The 21,989-nt window shown below is 38.0% G+C and overlaps 2 protein-coding genes across 3 annotated transcripts in view; one reads left to right on the forward strand and one right to left on the reverse strand.

The window, feature by feature from the left end:
• The first annotated feature begins 873 nt into the window (after positions 1 to 873).
• LOC129447653 (E3 SUMO-protein ligase ZBED1-like) lies at positions 874 to 5,107 on the forward strand. The gene is made up of 4 exons (XM_055209402.2): positions 874 to 2,931; positions 3,237 to 3,340; positions 3,495 to 3,573; positions 3,669 to 5,107. The coding sequence occupies exons 1-4, from the start codon at positions 2,340 to 2,342 to the stop codon at positions 4,016 to 4,018; spliced, it is 1,125 nt and encodes a 374-aa protein (XP_055065377.2). The 5' UTR covers positions 874 to 2,339; the 3' UTR covers positions 4,019 to 5,107.
• Positions 5,108 to 7,562: 2,455 nt separating this feature from the next.
• LOC129426525 (ADP-ribosyl cyclase/cyclic ADP-ribose hydrolase 1) overlaps positions 7,563 to 21,989 on the reverse strand; it is an 84,407-nt gene continuing 69,980 nt past the window's right edge. The window contains exons 7-9 of one of the 2 annotated variants that reach the window (XM_073863930.1): positions 11,506 to 21,956; positions 11,372 to 11,426; positions 7,563 to 8,098 (exon numbers count right to left, since the gene is read on the reverse strand). In XM_073863930.1, coding sequence (XP_073720031.1) covers positions 21,900 to 21,956 — 57 coding nt within the window. In that variant the 3' untranslated portion in view covers positions 7,563 to 8,098; positions 11,372 to 11,426; positions 11,506 to 21,899. Of the gene's footprint in view, positions 11,288 to 11,371; positions 11,427 to 11,505; positions 21,957 to 21,989 lie in introns of both variants that reach the window. The other variant, XM_073863929.1, reaches the window with a different exon arrangement.

Raw genomic sequence — 21,989 nt, forward strand, 5'->3', positions numbered from 1 at the left:
GGCTGTATTACGTTTATTTTATGTAAATTATAATTAAAATGTTTTAATAAGAAACCTTAATGTATGTAAACTTGATCTGTAAGTGTACTTTGGGGTTGGACGTTGCGTTTCTTTGCTTTCAGCGGTGAGGGTGGACGCAGCGATGTCCTCATCTGGCGTCAGGTCCTGTGTAGAGGCAGATCCACCTCCCGTTACATGGCATGCCCGATTCATGCTGGCAAGCTTGGGATTCCCCCGTCTCCTGACATCTTTGTAGCGCTTGCGGCGCAACGTCCTGGGAATGCCAGCTGATGAGACAATTGCGGCTATTTCCTCTCACGCCTGTTTAACCGACGCTGATTTGGGTGGGTTTCTCCTATCCCCATACAAAACAACTTCTCTGTCTTTGACTGCTCTTACAAGAACGTGGGTCTCCTCGGCTGTGAACCGCTCCTGGCGTCCGCCTGGTAAATCCATCAGAATAATAGCTACCCGCCATGGAGCTTGCGCACTTGCGTTTAAAGGGAATGTTGGATGACGTTCTGATTGGTTTATTTGACGTTACGCCCAAACCACACCTATGAATAATAAACCTACTTCAGACCAGCCCCTTATTGATTTGTGCCTGGCGCAAGAGTTACTTCTACCGCCGGGAAAATAGCAACAGCGCCCAAGATCTGCCCACAAAGTCACTTGCGCTTTGCACTTGCATTTCAGATCGTTAAAATAGGGCCCTAAGTGTCATTTGTTCAATTATGTCATTTTTTATGCAAATATGACATTGTTTGAAAAATCTTTGTTATGACAACTTGACAAAAAAACAAAAAAAAATTATTCTGCTATGTTATGTCATAAATCTGTCATAAACAAGTTATTATCAATGTTAAGAATTTACCAAGCTTTATGGGTTAACATTACATTAAACTGTCATTAAAATATCATTAAGTGTTAATTCAATGTTAACTAATTTTAAATACCTTACCAAAATTCAACAGACACGTCAAAAGATTATACTTAACTTTATATATGTGCACAAAACATAAACAACTGACAACTAACAGAACTTGATCTTCCTCACACAGAGGGTTCCGAAATTTTCTGACATAGAAGAAAATGGACAAAACATTTAATTAATTAATTAATTTAAATAACTGTTTTCCAGTGATATAGACCAAACCCTGCATGGCTAAACCCATTATTGTACTGGTTTCATTTCATTTTAGGTGAATCGGTCTCTAAATGCAATAAAATGTAATTTTATGCATTTTAATTAGGGGTGTAACGATTCATCTGTTACATCGATGTATCGATTTATATTCCTATGATCCAACTACATCGATCTATGCTCGGCAAGTTGGCTTTTCAGACGACATATATCGATCAAACATCGTTTTAAACGTAATCAATCGATTGAATCGATACTAAGAAATGACGCATTGAATTTAAACACGCCAGACTCTATATTATGGATGTTTTTTCTTAGCAATTTAAATGATAATGGCGTTAAACGTTACTCGATTGAGTCTGCCTATCTGTGACGTCATCGCCGCGCGCTAGCAGCGCAAAGACAACAAAACAGCATGGCGGATGGCGGAGGAGAAGCACACGAGCGAGAAATTATCAAGCCACCATTGCGGTCCAGTGTCTGGAAACACTTTGGCTTTTGCAAAGATGGCGATGTTCCAAATAAGTCACTCGCTGTTTGTCGGATATGTAAAGGTCAAGTAAAGTACAGCGGCGACACCACAAATCTCTCCAACCACCTACTAAGGCGCCACGGGATTGCACACAACACCGATCGTCCAGGCACCTCTTCCAGCGTTCCCGCTGCAGCATCACCGCAAGGTAACAGTAAAGTCACAGAAGCCTCGGGCCTTGCCTGCATGTTTAGTCAGAGACTAGGCCAAAACTCGGCTCGGGCAAAAAATATCACGGCAACAATTGCCAAGTTTATCTGCAAAGATATGCGACCCTACAGTGTGGTTGAAAACCCGGGGTTCCGTGAAATGATTAAAACATTGGAGCCAAGGTACACGATACCAAGCCGACCACACTTCTCAGAAACGGTTATTCCTGCATTGTACGAAAGTACTAAGAATGATGTGAAGCTGTCGCTCTCTCAAGCTGAACGAGTAGCGATAACAACGGATGGCTGGACGTCATGTTCAAATCAAGGGTATGTGACAATTACCTCTCATCACATTGATCCGGATTGGAAAATGAAAACCTTTGTTTTGCAAACCAGAGTTTTAAATGAAGCCCATACTGGGAAAAATATTGGCGCGTTACTGCGTGAAGCCTGCATTGAGTAGAAAATCTCCGACAAGAATCCTGCGATTGTAACAGATAACGCCAAGAACATGATTGTGGCCGGCGCAGAAGCCCAGTTCAGTCCACACATTACCTGCTTCGCACATACGCTCAACCTTGCCTCACAGAAGGGTTTGGGGGTGGACCGTGCTTCCAGGTTGTTGGGGAAAGTGCGAAAAATTGTTGGCTATTTTCACCGCAGCCCGATTGCATGTCACGTCCTACAGGAAAAACAAACTCTGATGGATTTACCAAAACACAAACTAATCCAAGACATAATCACCAGATGGAACAGTTCATTCGAAATGCTTGAACGTTTTTTGGAACAGCAGCCAGCTATAATGGCAACTCTGATGTCCAAGGATCTGCGAAAAGGGGTCAAAGATGTATGCACGCTGAGTGAGAGTGATATTGCCAACATGGATGACATTGTTCAGTTGATGGGTCCTGTCAAAATTGCAACAACTCTAATGTGTGAGGAAGACCAGCCAACTCTCTCTGTAATTGCTCCTCTTCAAGCAAAACTTCTGAAACACCTACAGCCATGCGAAAACGACTCAACCCTGGTTGCAGAGATTAAGATGGTGATGACCAATGACCTCTCCAAACGCTACAAAGGCACCCAAGATGCTCTCAACATAGGTAATTAATTTGTAGCCTTAATTAAAATCTACTTGGTTAATATTTTAGGTTATTAGACTGTATTATTTTGTAAAATTAAAAAAAGTTTGAATTTGAGTTGTTTTTTCATATGGAAAAGTAAACAAGATATCTGCAATAAAATTCTTAGTTTATGGTGGCTTTACATCATCATTGTGCCACATTTTTTTAAACATATTATAGTTTACTCTTCTGATTTTGTGTATGAGGAGGTGGTCATCACTTACAATGTCATGTCAACTTAATTTAATAATGCAAAGAATGCAATATTCTTGTTCTTTAAACAGCATCAGCGTTGGACCCGCGATTTAAAGAACTGCCCTACCTGGACAAAGAGGACAGAGAACAGGTCTACGCAAAACTGATTTTTGAGGCAGAAGCGTCCCACCAAGTAACTCTTCTCTCCTCTTTCCTCTGCTCCTTTCTCTTCTCCCCTTTAATTTGTCCTCTCTTAAATCTCATCTGTTCTTTATCTTCCTCTAAATTTCTGTGTGTAGTCTCACAGAGCAGAAATTTGAACAGTTCACACATTCTTACATCAATAGATGCAAGCAATGGGAAATCAGGAGGAAGACGAGGGAGGCTCAAGCACAAAGCTGTCAGGATTCGATGAAGAGACCACAGGTGTGTTTCATGTGATACACAAAAATGATTGTTGTTGTTGTTTTGTATTAATGAGAAGCATGACTATATTTTGAAACACATTTCTTATATTGTAGCTCCAAATGAGTCACCTCCTTGTAAGAAGAAAGCCTTAGATGCACTGTTTGGTGATTCCTTTACCCAAAGAGAAAGAAAATCCACAAGCGAGACAGCCAGAGCAGAGGTTATGAGGTACCGAGCAAAAGATGCATTGCCTTTGACTGAAAATGCCATGAATTGGTGGAAATCTCAGGAGAACGAGCTACCTGTACTTTCAATCCTTGCTAAACGGTACCTGTGCATTCCAGGCACCAGTGTGCCAGCAGAGCGAGTTTTTAGTACTGCTGGCGACATAGTGAACGCACAGAGAAGTGTTCTGCGGCCAGATCATGTTGATCAGTTGATATTTTTGAAAAAAAATCTGTAAGGTCATTGAAGAGTAGTTTGTTACACTTGACCTATTGTTACATATTAGTGCACTGCTGTTTGTTTATTAAAATGAGAGTAGTAGCAAGTTCAGCCACTGCTCATTCAACCTTAATAAATGTTGGTTGCACTTTACTTTTGATATTAATACTGTATTTGTATTATTTTTATGTTGAAAAACAACAGCAAAGGTAGCAGGTAAACCTACTATTAATACAACTTCAGGAAAGGTTGGTTGCACTTTATTTTTGATAATAATACTGTATTTGTATTATTTTGTATGTTGAAAAACAACAGCAAACGTAGCAGGTAAACCTACTATTAATTCAATCTGAAGAGATGTTTGTTGCACTTTATTTTTGGTATTAAATACCAAACAAACATCTCTTCTGGTTGAATTAATAGTTAATTTTATACTTTATATTTTATATATGAATAATACTATTAATATTGTAATATTTTTATGTTGAAAAACAAAAGCAGAAGTAGCAGTTAAACCTACAGTTGAAATGTTGGTTGGTTGGTGCACTTACTGTACTGAAAATGTTAATTCAACCTAAATTGTTGGTTGCACTTTAGTCAAATAAAATGTGAATGCACATTCCATTAATTGTTGTTTGCTTGTTTGTTTGTTTATATCCATAATTAATTGATACCTTAACAAGAAACAATCTAGGAAACTTCATCTGCACTGTCCAGTATCCATGTATTTATTTCAGTCACACTGGTTGAATTTTTGGCTAAAAAGCTACTGAATCGGTTTCAAGCCACTGAATCGTTTCGGATCGTATCGTTCTAAACGAACCAATGTTGTCATTGAATCGTACTGACAACCACGAATCGTGATACGAATCGAATCGTTGTTAAAACGAATCGTTACACCCCTAATTTTAATGTATTATTATTATTAATAAACCTGAAGGAAACTAAAAAAACGATATAAACTGAAGAATATACATGATGTTGTTATAAAACTATTTGACAGAGTATTAACAAATAAATTAAATTTGTCATCAAAATGTAATTAAATCACTGGTAAAAAGTGGTCAGTTTTGTTGTCTTGGTATTGTCATGACAAGTTATGATATATTGGTTTATGTCAAGTTGTCATAACAAAGACATCTAAAACAATGTCATATTTGCATTAAAAATGACATAGTTGAACAAATGACACTTAATGACAGTTGTCATAAAATCTCCTACATGTTCATGACACTTGTCATTTCATGATTATCAAGGTGTTGTATCAGTCTTATGAACACCTCTTCAAGTAAAGTGTTACCACATTTTTTTCCCAATTTAATTGCGTTGGTAATACATTTTGCATGCATTTATGTAAGTGAGATGCTCTTATGCTATTTAAATGAAGTCAGATGCTCTTGTGAAGTAATTAATAAGTATTATTAGTGCTGCTAATTTAGTCACATACAGTGTCATAAGCAGTAGTGAGAAAAGCACACATATTTTTTACCTAAATTTAAACTTGATTTAGTATTGCTCAAAAGTATAAGTGCCTATTTATTAATATACTTAAGTACTTGAAATCAAAGTGCATGTGGACTACTGAGAGGGGTAAAAAATCAACCAATCAAAGAATACAGTTATTTTTAAGATATTTATTCTTGCATGTAACAAGGAACCACAGGCTTTTCAGGGAAGGTGAAATGTCCGAATTTGTAATTAATCTTTTTTGTTTTGGATTATAATTAAACGTTTCTCCAAATTTCTCCAAAACATAATAAAATACGTGGCTATTGCCCATCACTATACGTAATTACAGTTACAACTTACCGCAATGTACAAACTACAGTGTTTGTAACTATTAAAAACTTTATTAAATGATATTTGTTTGTTTTACTCAAAAGAATAACTAGTTACGACTCGATGCAGAAACGATAAACCAACAACACAAGTAAAAAGTATGATGTGTGGGGAATCTGTCGACCAATCAGAATGCAGTGGGAGGAAATCCAACTCCACCCCTTGGATCTTCTGTACTGCATTGAGGTGCTACTGAAATGTTTAGTGTTTTACATGGAGAGATTGTAAATGAAGACAGCTATACATTGTTATAAAGTGAACAGCATTTGTGTTTCGGGAAGAATTCAGATGTTTAACAGTTTAGTGTATTACTATAGAAATCCATTGACAGCCTTTAGAACTTGAATTAAAGGAATACTTCACCAATTTAGCATTCAGCTTTGTATCAGTAGAAACCTGGCAGTATTTCTGAATGACCGTGTTTCCCTACCTCATGTCCCCGTGAGAGGAGAGATATCTGTATTCTGGTTGTGCAAAAAAGTCCAAAGGAGATTTTGGCCAGAGGCAAAGACTACAGCCAGTATTAGGAGCTACTTCCGCATGTTTTCTCCCCGCCCATAGGGGTTGGACTGCGAGTCCATTCGGAAAAGCCTGAATCAAAACGAGAGTCAGCCATCTTTAATCTTCGCTAAGCTAAGCTAGCCTGGATCTTGCTTTGTGGAGAAAGCAGAGTAAACAAACCACGACGGCAGAGTGTAGTTTTAAAAACGGATGGCAGAAGGGGATTTTGTTGCTCAGGATGACCTGTTGCTCGAATCTGATGGTCGTGGTTACCTGTACGAGCCGCAATACAACGAGGAGCAGAACGGATGATCAAGGAACAAGAGGCTGCCACCAAGGATGCTGTAGCCGAGGTGGGGCTGGTCTGGTGGTTTTACGTGCTCTCGCTGTGCGCCTCGCTGTTGCTCGGATCTGATGGTCGTGGTACCTGTACGAGCCGTAATACTACGCGGAACAGTTACGGATGATCAAGGAACAAGAGGCTGCCACCGCGGCTGCTGTAGCTGAGGTGGGGCCGGTCTGGTGGTGTGAGCGCTCTCGCAGTGCGCCTATGGACACCGAAAGAGAATCATATTGCTGTCGCGAATTTCAGCGATGGAATTTTCTTCTTGAACCCCGCAAGGAGAAACGGAGGCATGGGTATAAAGTGAGTATTTTGTTTTTCACGTCCGTCAGCTGAGCTATGGTTGTTATATTTACACCTATGTTAGGCTATTGTATGTGAAAATAGCTTGCATTGCTAACGTCGCGCTTGCTGTTTTTAGACAATCGACTTACATCCTATCGTCATTTCTTGGAATGAGTTTTGCAAGGCTAAAGATTGGGGAAAGGACATTGACTTGTTTTACCTGCCTGTGTTCGTTGTCCAGGACATCAGACGTAGATATCCAGCTCCTCACGGACATTATAGCGACTATGAATAAACAGATGAGGCTCTGGATGAGCTATGAGTGTGAATTATGTTTTTTAATAAAAAGTTAAAACTCACATTGATTGTGGTTCGTGTTATAGTCCTTATTGCTGGTACATTAGAGTGACTGCAATTTGAGGAAAGCATTCTTGCATTTTAAAAAAAAGTTTAAGTCTAAATTGTGTAACAAACATAATATTTGGCTTTATTTTTAACCCAAATGAATATGTAAAGTAATGACAGCTAAATCACATTAACAGTAATCATTGCGCCTCTACAAGTCTATAATGTATAAATTTGGTGTACAAAAGACAGGGTTAGATGAAGAAATTTATTTTTTATTATTCACAAAGGAAAAATATTGTGTCACCAGTGAAAAGAACACATTAAAATAAACAATGACATAATTTACATCTAAAAATGTCCTGCACAAAATAAAAACAAAGCAAAAAATATATACAAAAACATTGTGTATATATACACACACAGTATATAATAATATAAATATAAAGAGTGGTGGCAGAATCTGATTAGACACAGCAATAGGACTCAGGGAAGAGGTGATTATTATTATTATTAGAAAGTGTCAGTCTCAGAAGTGACTTTTGAAAGAAGTTGTGGCAGCCTCCTTTGATGGTTTAGGCACTGGTGCAATGTTGGGTGGCAGCGCAGGCTGTGGCAGGGCAAGTGAGGACGTTGGCACTTTGAACACAATGTTTGGATTGAGTCTTTTGTCAATGGCCTTCTGGATTAGTTCGTCTACAAACTGTGTGGTGTGTGGTATGAAGCTTTTCTTCAAGACCCACTGCTTGGATTTCTTGCAGAACATTTGGTTGAACCGTGCTTCTCCTGTAAAGGGTAGGTTATTAGATTAGATTCAAAAGTCATTATGCAGATTACAAGTACAAAAAAAAAACAGTGAAATTTGCGTCCAACCAGAACTGCAAAAAATATAGTGCAGTGTAGACAGTAGTGCTGTTTGTTTACAGAAGGTGGTTAGAGTAATATAAACAAAATATAAATGTGTGCAGTTTATTAGCTGTTACCTTGTAAGAGCAGAATAACTATGGATTTATAATATGAAGCATGTATGAACAACATGTCCAGATATGTGTGATGTAGTAGCAGTAACCTAATAGTTGTCACAGATTAGGATGAAGATACGAAAGACGGACTACAAAATGACATAACTTTAATATAACCTCAGGAACATAACAGGAATGTGCATACACAATAGACAAACACCGACCAAGACTGAAACTCAAGAGGGGAATTTATACACAGGACTACAGGTGGAGACAATCAGGTTAATGAGGTGATGATTACACACAGGTGAAAACACTATACACGATGAAGACTAAACACATGACAATGACAATCCTTACAGTACTCCCCTCCCCTCCAAGGCGCGACTCGAGCCGTAACAAAAACATAGAAGAGGTGGGAGGGAGGGGACAAATAACAAAGTCCAAACAACTGACGACAGGGAGGAGTCAGGTGTAGGTCCCAGAGACCAGAGATGACCATGGGAGAAACCAACTGGGAGGGATCCAGGGCGGAGCCGCACGGACCGAGAGCCCGGGGAAACCGAGGATCCGGAGGGACAGGGCGGAGCTGATGGGTCTCCTGACCGATGGTGGAGAAGAGACCCCGGACCTCCGTGGTGGAGCCAGAGCAACCGAACACCCAGGTGACGTCGGGAGACAGGAGGAGCCCAAGCGAGCTGACAGGATGTATGGAGTGATACATGGGGAGCGAGGTAAAAACTTAGGCGAGGGCGGGACGACGAGTGGCCAGTGCGGAGCCAAGTGGGTGAGGGAGCCTGGTGGAGCCTATGGAGGGGCGAGACTTGACGAAAGTGAGGGATGAGAGACCTGAGGTGAGGCCGCTGGTCCGATGGGCCGAGATGACCTCTGGGTCTCGAGGGATGGAGGAGGAGGAGAACAGGAGAACTCCCCTAAGACAGCTGGCAGAGAGGCGGACCTCGGCTTACACGAACCAGCGCTGCTGACGTGCTGAGGGTGAGCTGAGGGGAGTCTCTGTGCCAGATGGTACATGGCTGCTGAACTGGACGACGATAGTGGAAAGGGAGGAGGAGGGAGGCCGGGCGGGACAGGCGATAAAAATTGGACGGAACCGATGCATCAAAGAAGGAGCAGGACGGAACCAGCAGGGATAATAGGAAGGGGAAATCGCTCATGTCACAGTCCAACAACACAGTCTTATGTCCAGGAACCAGTGAATGCTCACCCTCAGCAGTGAGAATTTAGGCGGAGATCTCCTCGATGCCCACACTGACTCTGTCGATACACGTAGACCTCGGCTCACACACCTGGTCGGGGAAAGTTTCCAGGTTGACGAAGCTGGGCTCAGTAGCAGATTCCACTGGCTCTCCGATCGCACTGCCGGGCTCCCTGCCCGTGGTGGTCACAAGGTCTATGGTAGAGGGTGGTTCTCTGGTCTCTGGAAGTGGTGTAGTAATGCCCAAAATGAAAAAACAAAACATGCTGTAAGGCGTAAACAAAATAAAACACTAGACGAAAACACGCTAACATAAACTTTGTGGTCGGTTATTCGGTCACAGATTAGGATGAAGATATGACAATCAGGTTAATGAGGTGATGATTACACACAGGTGAAAACACTATACACGATGAAGACTAAACACATGACAATGACAATCCTTACAATAGGAGGTATGATGACAAAAATTTCAAAAACCCCAAAGCTTGACAGAGCAGACATTCCCATTTACAAAGATACCAGGATTGTAAAAATCCGTTGAGGATTGAGAAAGTTATGATATTTTTAATATTAGAAATCAGAGGAAAAAGTTATATATTGATGTCTATGGAATGTGTGTGACCAAAATGCTGCTTATTCACATGTTTTTGCTAATAACTTTCTTATTTTATCAGATATTTTCATGAAATTTTAATAGAAGGTACAATTTGTTAGTACTCTCAAATTAAATTATAAACATTTACTGTTTTAGTCAGAATGGGCATCAGACTTTAGTTGGAATGGGCATCGGACCCATGGTAACCATTATTTTTAGAAGGATGCCTGCAGTGGACGTTCTGACAGGACGTTCAACAGTCTATTACAAGAGACGTTATATCCAAATTTCCGCAATTTATTTAAATACAATCTCCTCCATAGATTTAGATTACCATGTTTCAGCACCAAGATAAAATATATATATTGTGGTCCATCTACGTTTCATTAGTGTCCAGAGTTTAGTGGAAGCACACCGACCGGTTGAAAGTGACACACATTTTTAAACCGTTGCTGTAAACTAAAAACACCTCCGAGTTGAAAACTCAAAATATCAAACGCTTCCGGTGGTTGGACTTGACGTATTTATTGTCGTATTTAGTGAAAACATACTACAACCTTGTGACGAGAACTGGATATTGCATGAGACGCATTGTAAAGTCTTGCGCGGGCGGAAGCAGATTTTCTGCCTAAGAATTTCGACCCGCGTGCCCGCGATGTCAGCATTGCTACTAATAGTAGAATAAATAATATTGATTTATGCAGTGTATAAACAGAATATATTATAAGAAAAACACAATAAATATTCATATTCAGCAAGAACCATATAGATAAGATATGTACAGCTATGGGCAGTGTGGTACCATTGTAGTGCAGGAACTAACATTGGGGAGGTATTTCAAAAGTGCGCTGTGAAAGACTTCCAGCGGCCCTGTGTGCAATTATATGAAGAGAAAGAAAGAAGGGATATAACAAATTAAAACATGATCATTAGGATTTGGAAAAACAATCAAGTGTACAAGCGCAGCTTCTCTGTTTGAACAGGGCCATCTTTTCCATGTCTCTCAGAAGCCTTTTGTCAAGGACCAGCGATGACAGGTCTTGAAATGCCACAGAATGCTTCTTCATCCACATGTGCATCTTTTGCTCCTGTGCTGTTAGAAAAGCATGGTCACACCGATGCTGTCCTCTGTCATCATCTGTCCACTCATGCTCATTACACACATGGTGTAGAATGGATTTCCACCGGAATTTCAGTACCTGCATGAAAATATAATTATTATCAATAAGTCTAGAAAAATCGTTTTTCCTAAAAATGAATAAAATTAGAATCAAATGTCTTACCTCGACGTCCCCCTTACTGGTTGCACAGGAAAACCACGTATGATTTATGACAGACCTATGAAAGATAATACAATTAGTAACTTTGAACCTTGCAAACCAATGTAAAGTCTCCCACATTACAAACCAACACTGACCTGGTCCATGCAAGGAGGATTTCATTGTTCTTTTTCCCCTTCTTCTGCATCTTCTTCCGGAAACCTGTGAGTAAATACAGAACAATACTTTTGCATTACTTTTACGAAAATAACAGCAGAAGTTTGACTTTGCAGGTAGTTTTTGAATTTCACCACCGGATCAATAAAGTCTGAATATGAATATGCAAAGTAGCTAAAGCTATAAAAATGATATGCAATACTATATTTTACAGTTTTATAGATAAAATGCAATGGTATTTACGTGCAGCAAGCATAAATATGATTTAATTAATAATGTACATCTCGCAAATGTATCTGCAGTTATCTCAACCATCGAATAACTTTACAGCAACAGGCTTTCGTGCTTACGTAACTCCAGATGTAGCTCGGTAGCTAACAGTTGTTTTATTTTGAGAACAGATAACTTATATGTCATTATCTATTTAACGTTACTTTGCTAACTTTACTGCTAACAACTGTATCACTATGTAAAGGCTACTGTGTGATCAGAAACGAGTATTAGCAAGAGTCTTACCTATAACATAGACGAATGCGTTTGATACCAGATGGCCTCGGCTGTTCGTCGTGTCTGTGAAGGTAAATATGGACGGAATTGCAGTGTCCTTTAGCGTGTTTCGCTTCATTCCGAGTACATTGGGTTCGATGTCTTCATGCTTGAAATGGATACTGCAAAACCCTCAGGTTTTTCAATTTTACCGCATCGGTGTCTTCTCGAAACTTTGGGTGGTTGATAGCCCGCAGCCATTGTTTACACCGTAAATGATGAAAACTTAAAGGTATGCGGAGGATTTTCTTTTTCCGGGTGGATCATCAATACTATTGGTCCTCATAGTTGTCAATCAGGAGTTTTGCGCAATTGCATTTTTTAAAAAGTGGAGAAGGCGGTTCTTTTCTAAAATTCGAGAAAATCCTCCGCTACACCTTTAATGCTTGTCCTTTCCCGGTTTTGGTGGAACATCCCGGTACAACGCAACTTATCATCATTTCGATGTGGAAAAGGTAATATTTATAATAATATATCAGCTAAATCGTCGCAGACGTGTCTGTAAAAGTTGTATTTAGCCTAGGTGAATCTTCCTCCCTCCTGCCCTCTCGAACCGGTAGGCGTGACTAGGGAGTGGCCTCGTAGAGCAGCGAAGCAATGCATTCTGGGATTTGGTGTTTTACATCCACATGAGTCAAAAAACTAATTTTCTGGCTTTTCTCGGCCTAGAAGGCACCAATTTCTAAAATAACTTCACACTTCTACTACATAGCTGACCCAATTTAATAATATATTCAAATTTAAATTGGCTGAAGAATTCCTTTAACACGCCTGATTTAACTCATCAGCTTGTTAGGGAGACATCTAAAACTTTCTGGGAGGGGGGCCTCAAGGACCAGAATTGGGAAACACTGCCTTAGTGGTTTGTAGGTTGGGAAAGAGTGCCACCTAGTGAATAGTAGTGGAAATATGGATTCCTGTAAAAACCTGTCATTGGCAAGGACATGTGTTCTCTTTATTGACGAGATATCTCGTCAAAGACAGGGAAGAGTTAAGAAGAGAGAAATGCTGTGGACCAATCAAAACGTCCTCTTCTTCTCTGCTTTGTTACTGAGGTCATCCTTGCTGCCCTAAGAGGTGTCTGGCAGTTGTCCTAGTAACCTCATCTGATGGAACTGGGCATTTATTTATGCTAACCCACCAAAATCCAATCCCAATGTACCAAATTTGCTGTTCACTACAGGGGTATACATATGAAAACTACATTTATAAAATGTTATTTCTTCAGCGTGTCTATGGTCTGTTTTTATCCGAGGTTGTTGTTGGTCACAGAACCGCTGTAGAAATAACTTATTTTAAATGTTTATCCAAGGTTGTTTTTGGTCAATCTCATACTGGACACCAAAATCTTGATTACGGTTATGAAATTGTGTTTGTACTACAAACAAAGTAGTTTCAGTTTAATTTTGCAATTAAAGCCAAGTTATTATTTTCATTATTAAAACACTGTTACTATTAGACACAAATACTCGCTCTAGACTCGCATAAATAAAACAACACATTGGATTAAATGTTTAGTGTCTACAGTCTTGCACCTGGCACAAAGTCCACTATAACTGCATTATTTTTACATTATACATTTCAGTAACTCATGGTTTTATTTTTACATTGTCATGCAATAAAAAAATTACCTTCACTATAATGATCCACTTTTTAAATGTGTTTACATATAAAACATGAAATACTACCTACATGATTTGTTAAGCAATGTTAAGTAATATTTAAACACTGTTTATTCTTGATACATTACATAACTTATTTTCATCTTTAACTTATGAGCTAAATTGTTATTATAACAACAGCTGACTTTAAGGTGCAAAATGTCCATTTTCTGTGGCAGGATTTTCATAAATGAGTATCACATGTAAATTATTTTAATTTAATGCTGTGGAACTATTGCAGGGTCAAGAGCTCGGCTAGGAGGCATTCTGGTTGAGCACCTACTGTAACTGCAATTGTTTTTTAAACAGAGGATAAAGATAAAGAGGCTAAACCTGCAGACTGCAGCTTTAATAAAACAGCAGCTATTTTGAATCTAATTATTGACACTTCAAGCTGAGTATTTATTTCTATTACTTCATGATTTAATTACAGTCAACAAAGATCATAAGGCACCATCAGCTGATCTGTTTGTCAAAATCTCATATTTTTATCATTACAAAAGTGGTTTACTATAGAGTAAAAGAGATTAAAAGTCAAGAGCCACACTTAAAGGAACAGTATGTAAGAAATGTATATCAATTAATCATAAAATGGCCCTGATATGTCACTAGACATTAAGAAATCATTTTCATTTCAAATACTTTTATCACTGACAACAGTGGTCTGGCCAGGATATTGTCATTTAAAAAGTGGAGTTGCAGCCCTCAACTGATGTTTATGTTTTGTGATTGCAATACCAGTTTTGGCCACAATCCTACATAATGTTCCTTTAAGGAAATACCGATCTCCATAATACTGTTCCATTTAGAAGTCTTTATATATAAAAGACAAAATAATAATTTACTATGAATCATCATCTTTAAAAATGTATATACAACTGGCTCATATAATATGGCTTATATATGGCTAAAGTGTTGCATTCTTGTAGAAGTCTTTTAATCATCCTAAATGTGAATAGATAAATCTCAACATCATACAATTTCTGTTGGAAAGAGTTCAAATATGAAAGAATGTGCAGGAACTGGAGGATTTTTCTGAAGATTAGTGGGCAGTTTATTGGCTCAGTTCAAACAAGAAACTCTGAAACAAATACAAAAGCAGTGGGCTTTTAGTGGCTCAGTTCAAACAATGGACTTTATAATAGAGCCCGACCGATATGCGTTTTTTGGGGCCGATGCCGATACAGATATTAGGGAGCAAAAAAAAGACCGATAACGATATATCGGCCGATATTCTTTATGTGTATATTATAGTTCAGTATATACTACAGTATATTATACTAAAGTACTGTACATAGAATACACTATATACTTTAACATAATATACTGTATATGAATAAATACAATGCAATGCAATGATCACTCACATATGTGGTGATCACTCACAAATGTGGTGATCCAACACTTATATTGATGTGACAAAGATATGTACTATAGGCAAGAAGTTAACAATAAACTTTATTATCCAAAATTAGTTGGATATCAGTGCACTAAACAGTAAACTTGACTTATTATAAATAACTTTAAAACACAAAGAGAACAAAATACATAAAACTTGCATCATTTGCAGTTTTGACGAGAACGTTATAAAGAGAAACTTATGAAGTCATTGATTAATATTAGCTTTACAGTAAGTTGTGTTCTTCACAAATTAGTTAACGTTAGCCACTCACAGTTACGAAGACAATGCTTGACGGAGCACATACTAATGTACACTAACTATGTTTAATGTTGTGCACAACGTTTTTATAACACAAACCCAGGGTTCCATGCAAACTTTAGACTTTTATAAAAATAAAGCGTCTTCGCTCCGCCTCTTTTATTTAGCAAGGGTGTAGAGTTGCGCGAGCTTATTGAATCGATTGCTCTGAAATGAGCATGTTACCTAACAACACAAGCAGCAGTAATCTCATATAGTGATATATAAGTGCACGGCTGCGCGTAGTTTAAACGTGTCATTTCTCCGTCTCGCGTCATTTCTCCCGCTTGCGTTTTAACTCGCAAGTCGACAAAGAGACGGATTAAAAACACCAAATGTAAGCGGGAATGCGTCTCTCTTGTCCATTTATAATCCAATTGACCAAAGCGCGTCTTAATACCAGGTGTAAAAATGTTGTGAAGAAGACACTGCGTGACTGCAGCCACCTGAACTGAGAGACTGACTGACTGAAGTGAAGGGGGCGGGGGATTGGATGGTGTCACTACAGTGAGTGATCTGGGTCGCCATTAGCAACCAGTATGGTGCACTCTGCTGGACAAACAAGTACTTACATCTTTCAAATGCATTTAATGTGCTCTGTAAAAAACGTTCATATCGGCGCATATCTGCGGCTTATACGCCGATACAGATATATCTGCGACATGCTCATATCGGCCGATAAAATCGGCAAAACGATAAATCGGTCGGGCTCTACTTTATAACAAGTAAAAAACAAGAACAATCATTGATCATCCAGATAACATTGCACAGTATTATTACAAGGGGTTAAAGTTATAAAATAAATGTTATTTTTTAAATTCCGTTATTAAACATATGTTGTGAATTTGGCTTGTAAGTCCATCTGTATGTCAGATAGTACTTAAAAATGTATTTGTTTGTTTTAGCAGTAGTGAATCTTCATATCAGCATCCACACATCCTGTTTTATGGTACGAAAATTTGTACCTTTTGCCTATTCTTTCTATTCAGGGTAGGCAAGGCTAGTCAAATCTAATAATTACTTCCCTAGTATACCAATCGTACATTACCTTAAATAAGATAGAAACTGAAAATTGGATTATACTCACATAATTATTAGAAGACTTCCCCGTGGTTGATTATTCGAACTAAGTTCACGCAAGCAGACTTCTTCTTGTCTTTTAGAAAATTTATTGATACAATTTAGTTAATTGCGATTACAAGTTTTGCCAAATTAAAAAGAAAAAGAAATAAAAATAAAGATACCCAGTTAACTAAAAGTAACAAAGCAAAAATACAAAGTCTCAAAAGTACTAAGTCTAGAGCACACAAAATTTCAGGCTGTCAGACAACGGAGATACTGGATGCTGCTCTTCCAGATCTATCTAAGTTCTTCGGCCACATCAATTTATAGACAAAGTCTCAAGGTCAAGTTCCAACGTCAAGTTCAGGGCCTCTTGGCACGCCCCTAATTCTTTGATCTTACATTTTCTGGGGAATGCCCCTAACATTTTCTTATATATACGACGAAGCTTCTTTGTTCTTCTTCTTCGGGCTCTCCTCCGCTTTCTTCGTCGAAGACTGGTCTGCAAATCATGTGTCATAGTGTAATGTAACTCTCTTTACTTTGTTCTATCTAATACAGGCATTAATCTTTCTACTCTAAGTAAAACAATCTAAAATCATATATGTGTCATCTCTTTCTTCCTTCAAAACATACAATTTACGAGTTGTCATGCATATATTTCCAACTCAATGATTACAATACTTTGCACGAGAGTAATGTTAGGAATATAAACCATTATAAGAAAACTTAGAAGAATACAGATTCTTAAAAGCATATTGAGTACATAAAAGAATACAGATTCTTAAAAGCATATTGGGTATAAAGGAGTATAATAAAACAAATTTTCCCATACTTAGAGATTACATATAAAATTGGTTATAATACTTGATATCTAAAGTTTGGATAATTTGCATTTCACCCAACAATCCCCAGGTAGCGAAGTTCATTTAGCTGTATACATACAAATGTTGTATCATGTCGTCGTTTCGTCTAGACAAATCCAGCGTTTTGGGAGCCTGAAACCGCAATTTATTTGATTTCCAGGGTGGATAAATCAAAGCCATGTTTACGGAGGGAAAAAGATTATATTGGGAAAGCTATGGCTTCATTTGAATGTTGTAGGATAGGATGACTCTGATCAACTGAGTTCATTTAAATCTTCTGTTTCATGGACAGGGATAAAACTAATCCTAGACTAAAATAAATGTAAGAGCTGTCCAAACTGAAAACAACTTGCACTGACGTATTTTAAAATACATCAGTGCCCTTTGTTTCGGCTCAAAATGCAAACAAATAATGTTTTTAGTAAGGCATGTTTGTTTAAACTAGTTATATTTCATAATTAAACTAAGGCCTAGTCCTGGCTTAAGCTAATCCCTGTCTGGGAAACCGCCCCTACGTGTCTATATGAGTGCACACTACAGAGTGTGAAACTTTAATTCCAGCATTGTTTCTTTCATAACATTTGAAATGATAAAGGATTGGGGTAGGGTTGCACCAGTCATTCGTAAGTTCTTACTTAAGCTGGGAGCTAAAGTCCAAACTAGAGGCTTAGTAACTACTAGCTAGTTTAACTAACTCCCCTTTATTCAGTTGCACCATTTGTTCTTAAGACAGAACCTAGCTAGTAGGTCGTAAGCTCTCCATAAAGTAATGCGTTGTCGCATAGAATGACGTCTATTTTTCTTAACTCCATCACAAGACTTCTAATAGGTAAACAGGAAATAGTCTGAACATCACATAATTTCAAACTAATTCTTGACTGGCCTAAACTTAAAGTTAAAAAAGACGCTAAAGCAAACGTTATCGAACTCAAAACATTACACTTTTAATTGAAAATATCTATCCCACACATGGAGGAGAAAATAAACAGGAACAAAATTAAAATCTTATTTTAATTGAAGGATACACAGAAAATTAAACAGTTCTTGAAAACTCGTCTACGAACGTGCGGCTCTTCGTAATCAATTACGAGCTCATCATTGTGATCTAATCTGGCTATCATCTTATTCCGACCGTTATTCATGGACAGAGGCTTCCGTAAATATTTAGTTACAACATATTGTTCTGTTTAAACTAAGTTTAATTGTGCAACGAAAAAACATTTTGTAGTGCATAAGTTGTAACTTAGTGCCCATTTATGAACGTAACTAGGCTATGTTGTTACATACGCACAGCTGGTGCAACTGGCCCCAGATCAGCTGCTGTTGTCTGTTTAAATAACAGTCAAGTGACTAAAATAAAACCAGTGGAACCAAAATAACCAAATAAAAATATAAAGTTGAATTTTGAATGATTTGCAAAAAAATTACTATTCAGGTGCTGTTGTTAGGATTAAAAGATCACTAAAGATACTAAAAAGTCACAACAAAAGCAGTCAGATACTAAAAAGTCAAAACAAAAATAACTTTATTTAATAAAAAATATTGATTGAATAAAAATATTTATTTTGGTCCTCTCTATCTACCCCCCCCAAAGGATGATGTTATGAATCGAACCGTGGGGCAAAAATCGTGGGTTCGGTGTATCATTACAGCCCTACTCTGTAGTGTGCATTCATAAAGACACTGAGCAGAGTTCAGTTTAACATTTTACTCCGTAAACTCATTCAAAGCAACACAACAACTTAGTTAAGTCAACTTCATGAACTGAGTCAACAAATCATTTTCGGTGCGTCAGTGTATGTGAGTCAGATCTGGGCCCAGGGCCAAGCCGTATAATGAACTGGAAACTAACAAGTTGTGGCCCACAAGTCAGCCAGAGAAAATATATATGGATTTATACGGATATACATATTGCTAAATTCACAATAGGTTATTTAGGTTATAATAAGTCATATGTCTAATAAACATGTTAATATGACAATATGGTTAGGAATTAGGATCATGTAAATGGCAGGAAACATTATCAGGACAAATACAATCAGAAAAACAGAAAAATCAATAGCAAAACAATATAAAATTGCATTTTGACATCCCAATCGGTATATAATACAACAATAGACTTTTTTTTATCATGTTGTTGTTAATTCAGAATGAGCACATTAGCTTGGCTGTTTTGTACTTAAGGCGTCTTCAGATTTGTTTTAAGTTTTGCTTTATCCTTATGTTCAGAAGGCTGTCTTTCTCGCATAGTAGTGGTTAAGTTCATAATCTAGATCAGAGCATCTCTAACCTGTCCTGGAGGCCCCCTTGTCCTGCTAATTTTCTATTTCTGTGTCTGAAATCTCTAAAATGCTGCCTTAGGAGACAGCATTCTAATGTAGGAAGGCATGAAACCATGTCCAAATCTTATGTTTGCATTACTGTCTCCTGGGATACCTTCATCAGGTTGATTTTTGAAGGCAGAATAGATGTATCATTCGCTGCCTTTAATATGCCACAATTCTATGTGTGTGTGTGTGCCTGGGGAATGTGTTGAGTCCGGTCGAGTTCGAAAAAATAAAATCTCTGCTAGAATTTGGTTAGACCTTTACAGCATTTCTAGCGAGAAATTTGTGCTGTAGTTTTTAAATATTTGATTAGTTATCACAATGGTGTCCTCGGTTTATTTTTTAAACAGAATTGCATCACGCTGCCTATAAAGCCTGTCCAAATGTGTTTCCTGGAGCTACCTTAATGCACAAACGTTGCATACAAAGTCATTAGCTGCGTTTACATGGACATTTGTAATCGGTTCAAATGTCGAAAATAAAAAAGCTCCATGTAAACATCACAATCAAAATAAAAAGAGCCAAACCTATTAAAAATCTAAGCGGATTGAGAGGGGTGGTTTATACCTTTTGTAATCTGCTTAAAAGTACATGTAAACAATTCATCGGATTGATAACTGAAACTGGGAAGCTCTGGCATGTGCAATCATCTTTTTTCTTTTTTATGGATGTTGCCAAACTGACTTAAAGGTCACATTCTTCCTGATACCATTTTTTAAACCCTAGTTAGTGTGTAATGTTGCTATAATAGCATAAATAATTCCTGTAAAATGATAAAGCTCAAAGTTCACTGCCAGGCGATATATTTTCTTCAATAGAATTCCTCTTTAAAAGCCTACAACGAACGTCCGGTTTGGACTACAGCCCTCTATTTCCTGCTTTAATGACGTCAGTAAAACAGTTTGTTGACTAAACTCCGCCCACAGGAATACGTCAGTCACCAGCTTTGGGTCAAACGGCTCTGCTAAGCTAAGCTGCTATCGAATCACAGCCACTAAACAACTACACAATCAGTACTCTATACGTATTTCTGAAGGAGGGACTTCACATAACAAGGAAGACATCAGCCTGTTTTGAGGACAGTGAAAACAGCGCTATACAGATAAGTAAATTGTCTGAAAAATACCGCTTTTTTACACGTGAAACATGAACACATGTTATATTGCCCACTATAAACACAATCAAAGATTCAAAATCACAGACAGAACGGGAGCATTAAAAGTCCATTTCCGCCACCTACTGGACTGGAGTGTATGCGCAATGATAGGTGTAATGACGTATGACGCAAAGAACGCGACCTTGTGTTGTTGAGAGAAGTCACATGAATTGACTGTCTTGTTGCTTAAATTTTACCAATCTCCTTCCAATCCTTTGTGTTTAAAACTTGTGCTATAAAAACACGCACTTCAATCCGATCACATTATGAAGTGTTTATGTAAACGCTATGATAGATTTATCAATCACAATGATTTCCTTCCGATTGAGGTAAAATGTGTCCATGTTAACGTAGCTATTGCCTCTTTAGGCAGCAGGGCAACAAGTCAGCTCCCTAAGATTTCGGACACAGCCTATTCCTGTGTTCTATTCAAAAGTGGCTTTTACCCTCCAGAGTGAGAGCTTGCTAGGGATAAAGGAAGTACGGGATGATAATTTTTTTTATTTACTTCTGCATCATCATTACTCCTTCCCTGCCATTGACGAGTTATCTCGTCAATTAATAATAAAGTTTCTGTGCCAATAACGCCAAGTTTTTACGGTAATCTATAATTTCACTATTATCCCCTAGGTGGCGCTGTTACCCTACTTATAAAAAACTGAAGCATCAACTAATTCAACAACATTGTAAACACTTGCTCAAAATTTTGTATTTTTATAGAAACCTACCCAAATTTGAGAGATTTTAAAAAGACAACAAATGAAGATAGGATTAAACTTTTTTCCGTTTTGTTTGTTTGTTTAAAAGCAGTTGGTCTGTTCTCTCATTTGATGCTGGCTGGCAACTTTTTTTTAAAAAGGCTGGCAGGGAATAAGTTAATGAGCCGATCAAAAATATGTCTTCGTCGTTTTGTAAAAGTTCTCAAGTCTCCTTCCTGAAGTGCCCTACAAGGGCGCAAAAACGCTATTTGGAATTCGCCGATAGAAAATGTGCAAGACTAGAAGTCCTCCAGGAGACAGGTTTGAGAAGCTCTGTGCTAGGTCAGAAACTGAACGATTTTACCAACAGCTGCTACAAGGAATCTCTAGATCATCAATGCATTCCGTGACTTTTGCCTGAGAACAAAAAAACATTGGTAACATTTTCAA

Source organism: Misgurnus anguillicaudatus, chromosome 25, assembly GCF_027580225.2.
Source record: "Misgurnus anguillicaudatus chromosome 25, ASM2758022v2, whole genome shotgun sequence".
Lineage (NCBI taxonomy): Eukaryota > Metazoa > Chordata > Actinopteri > Cypriniformes > Cobitidae > Misgurnus > Misgurnus anguillicaudatus.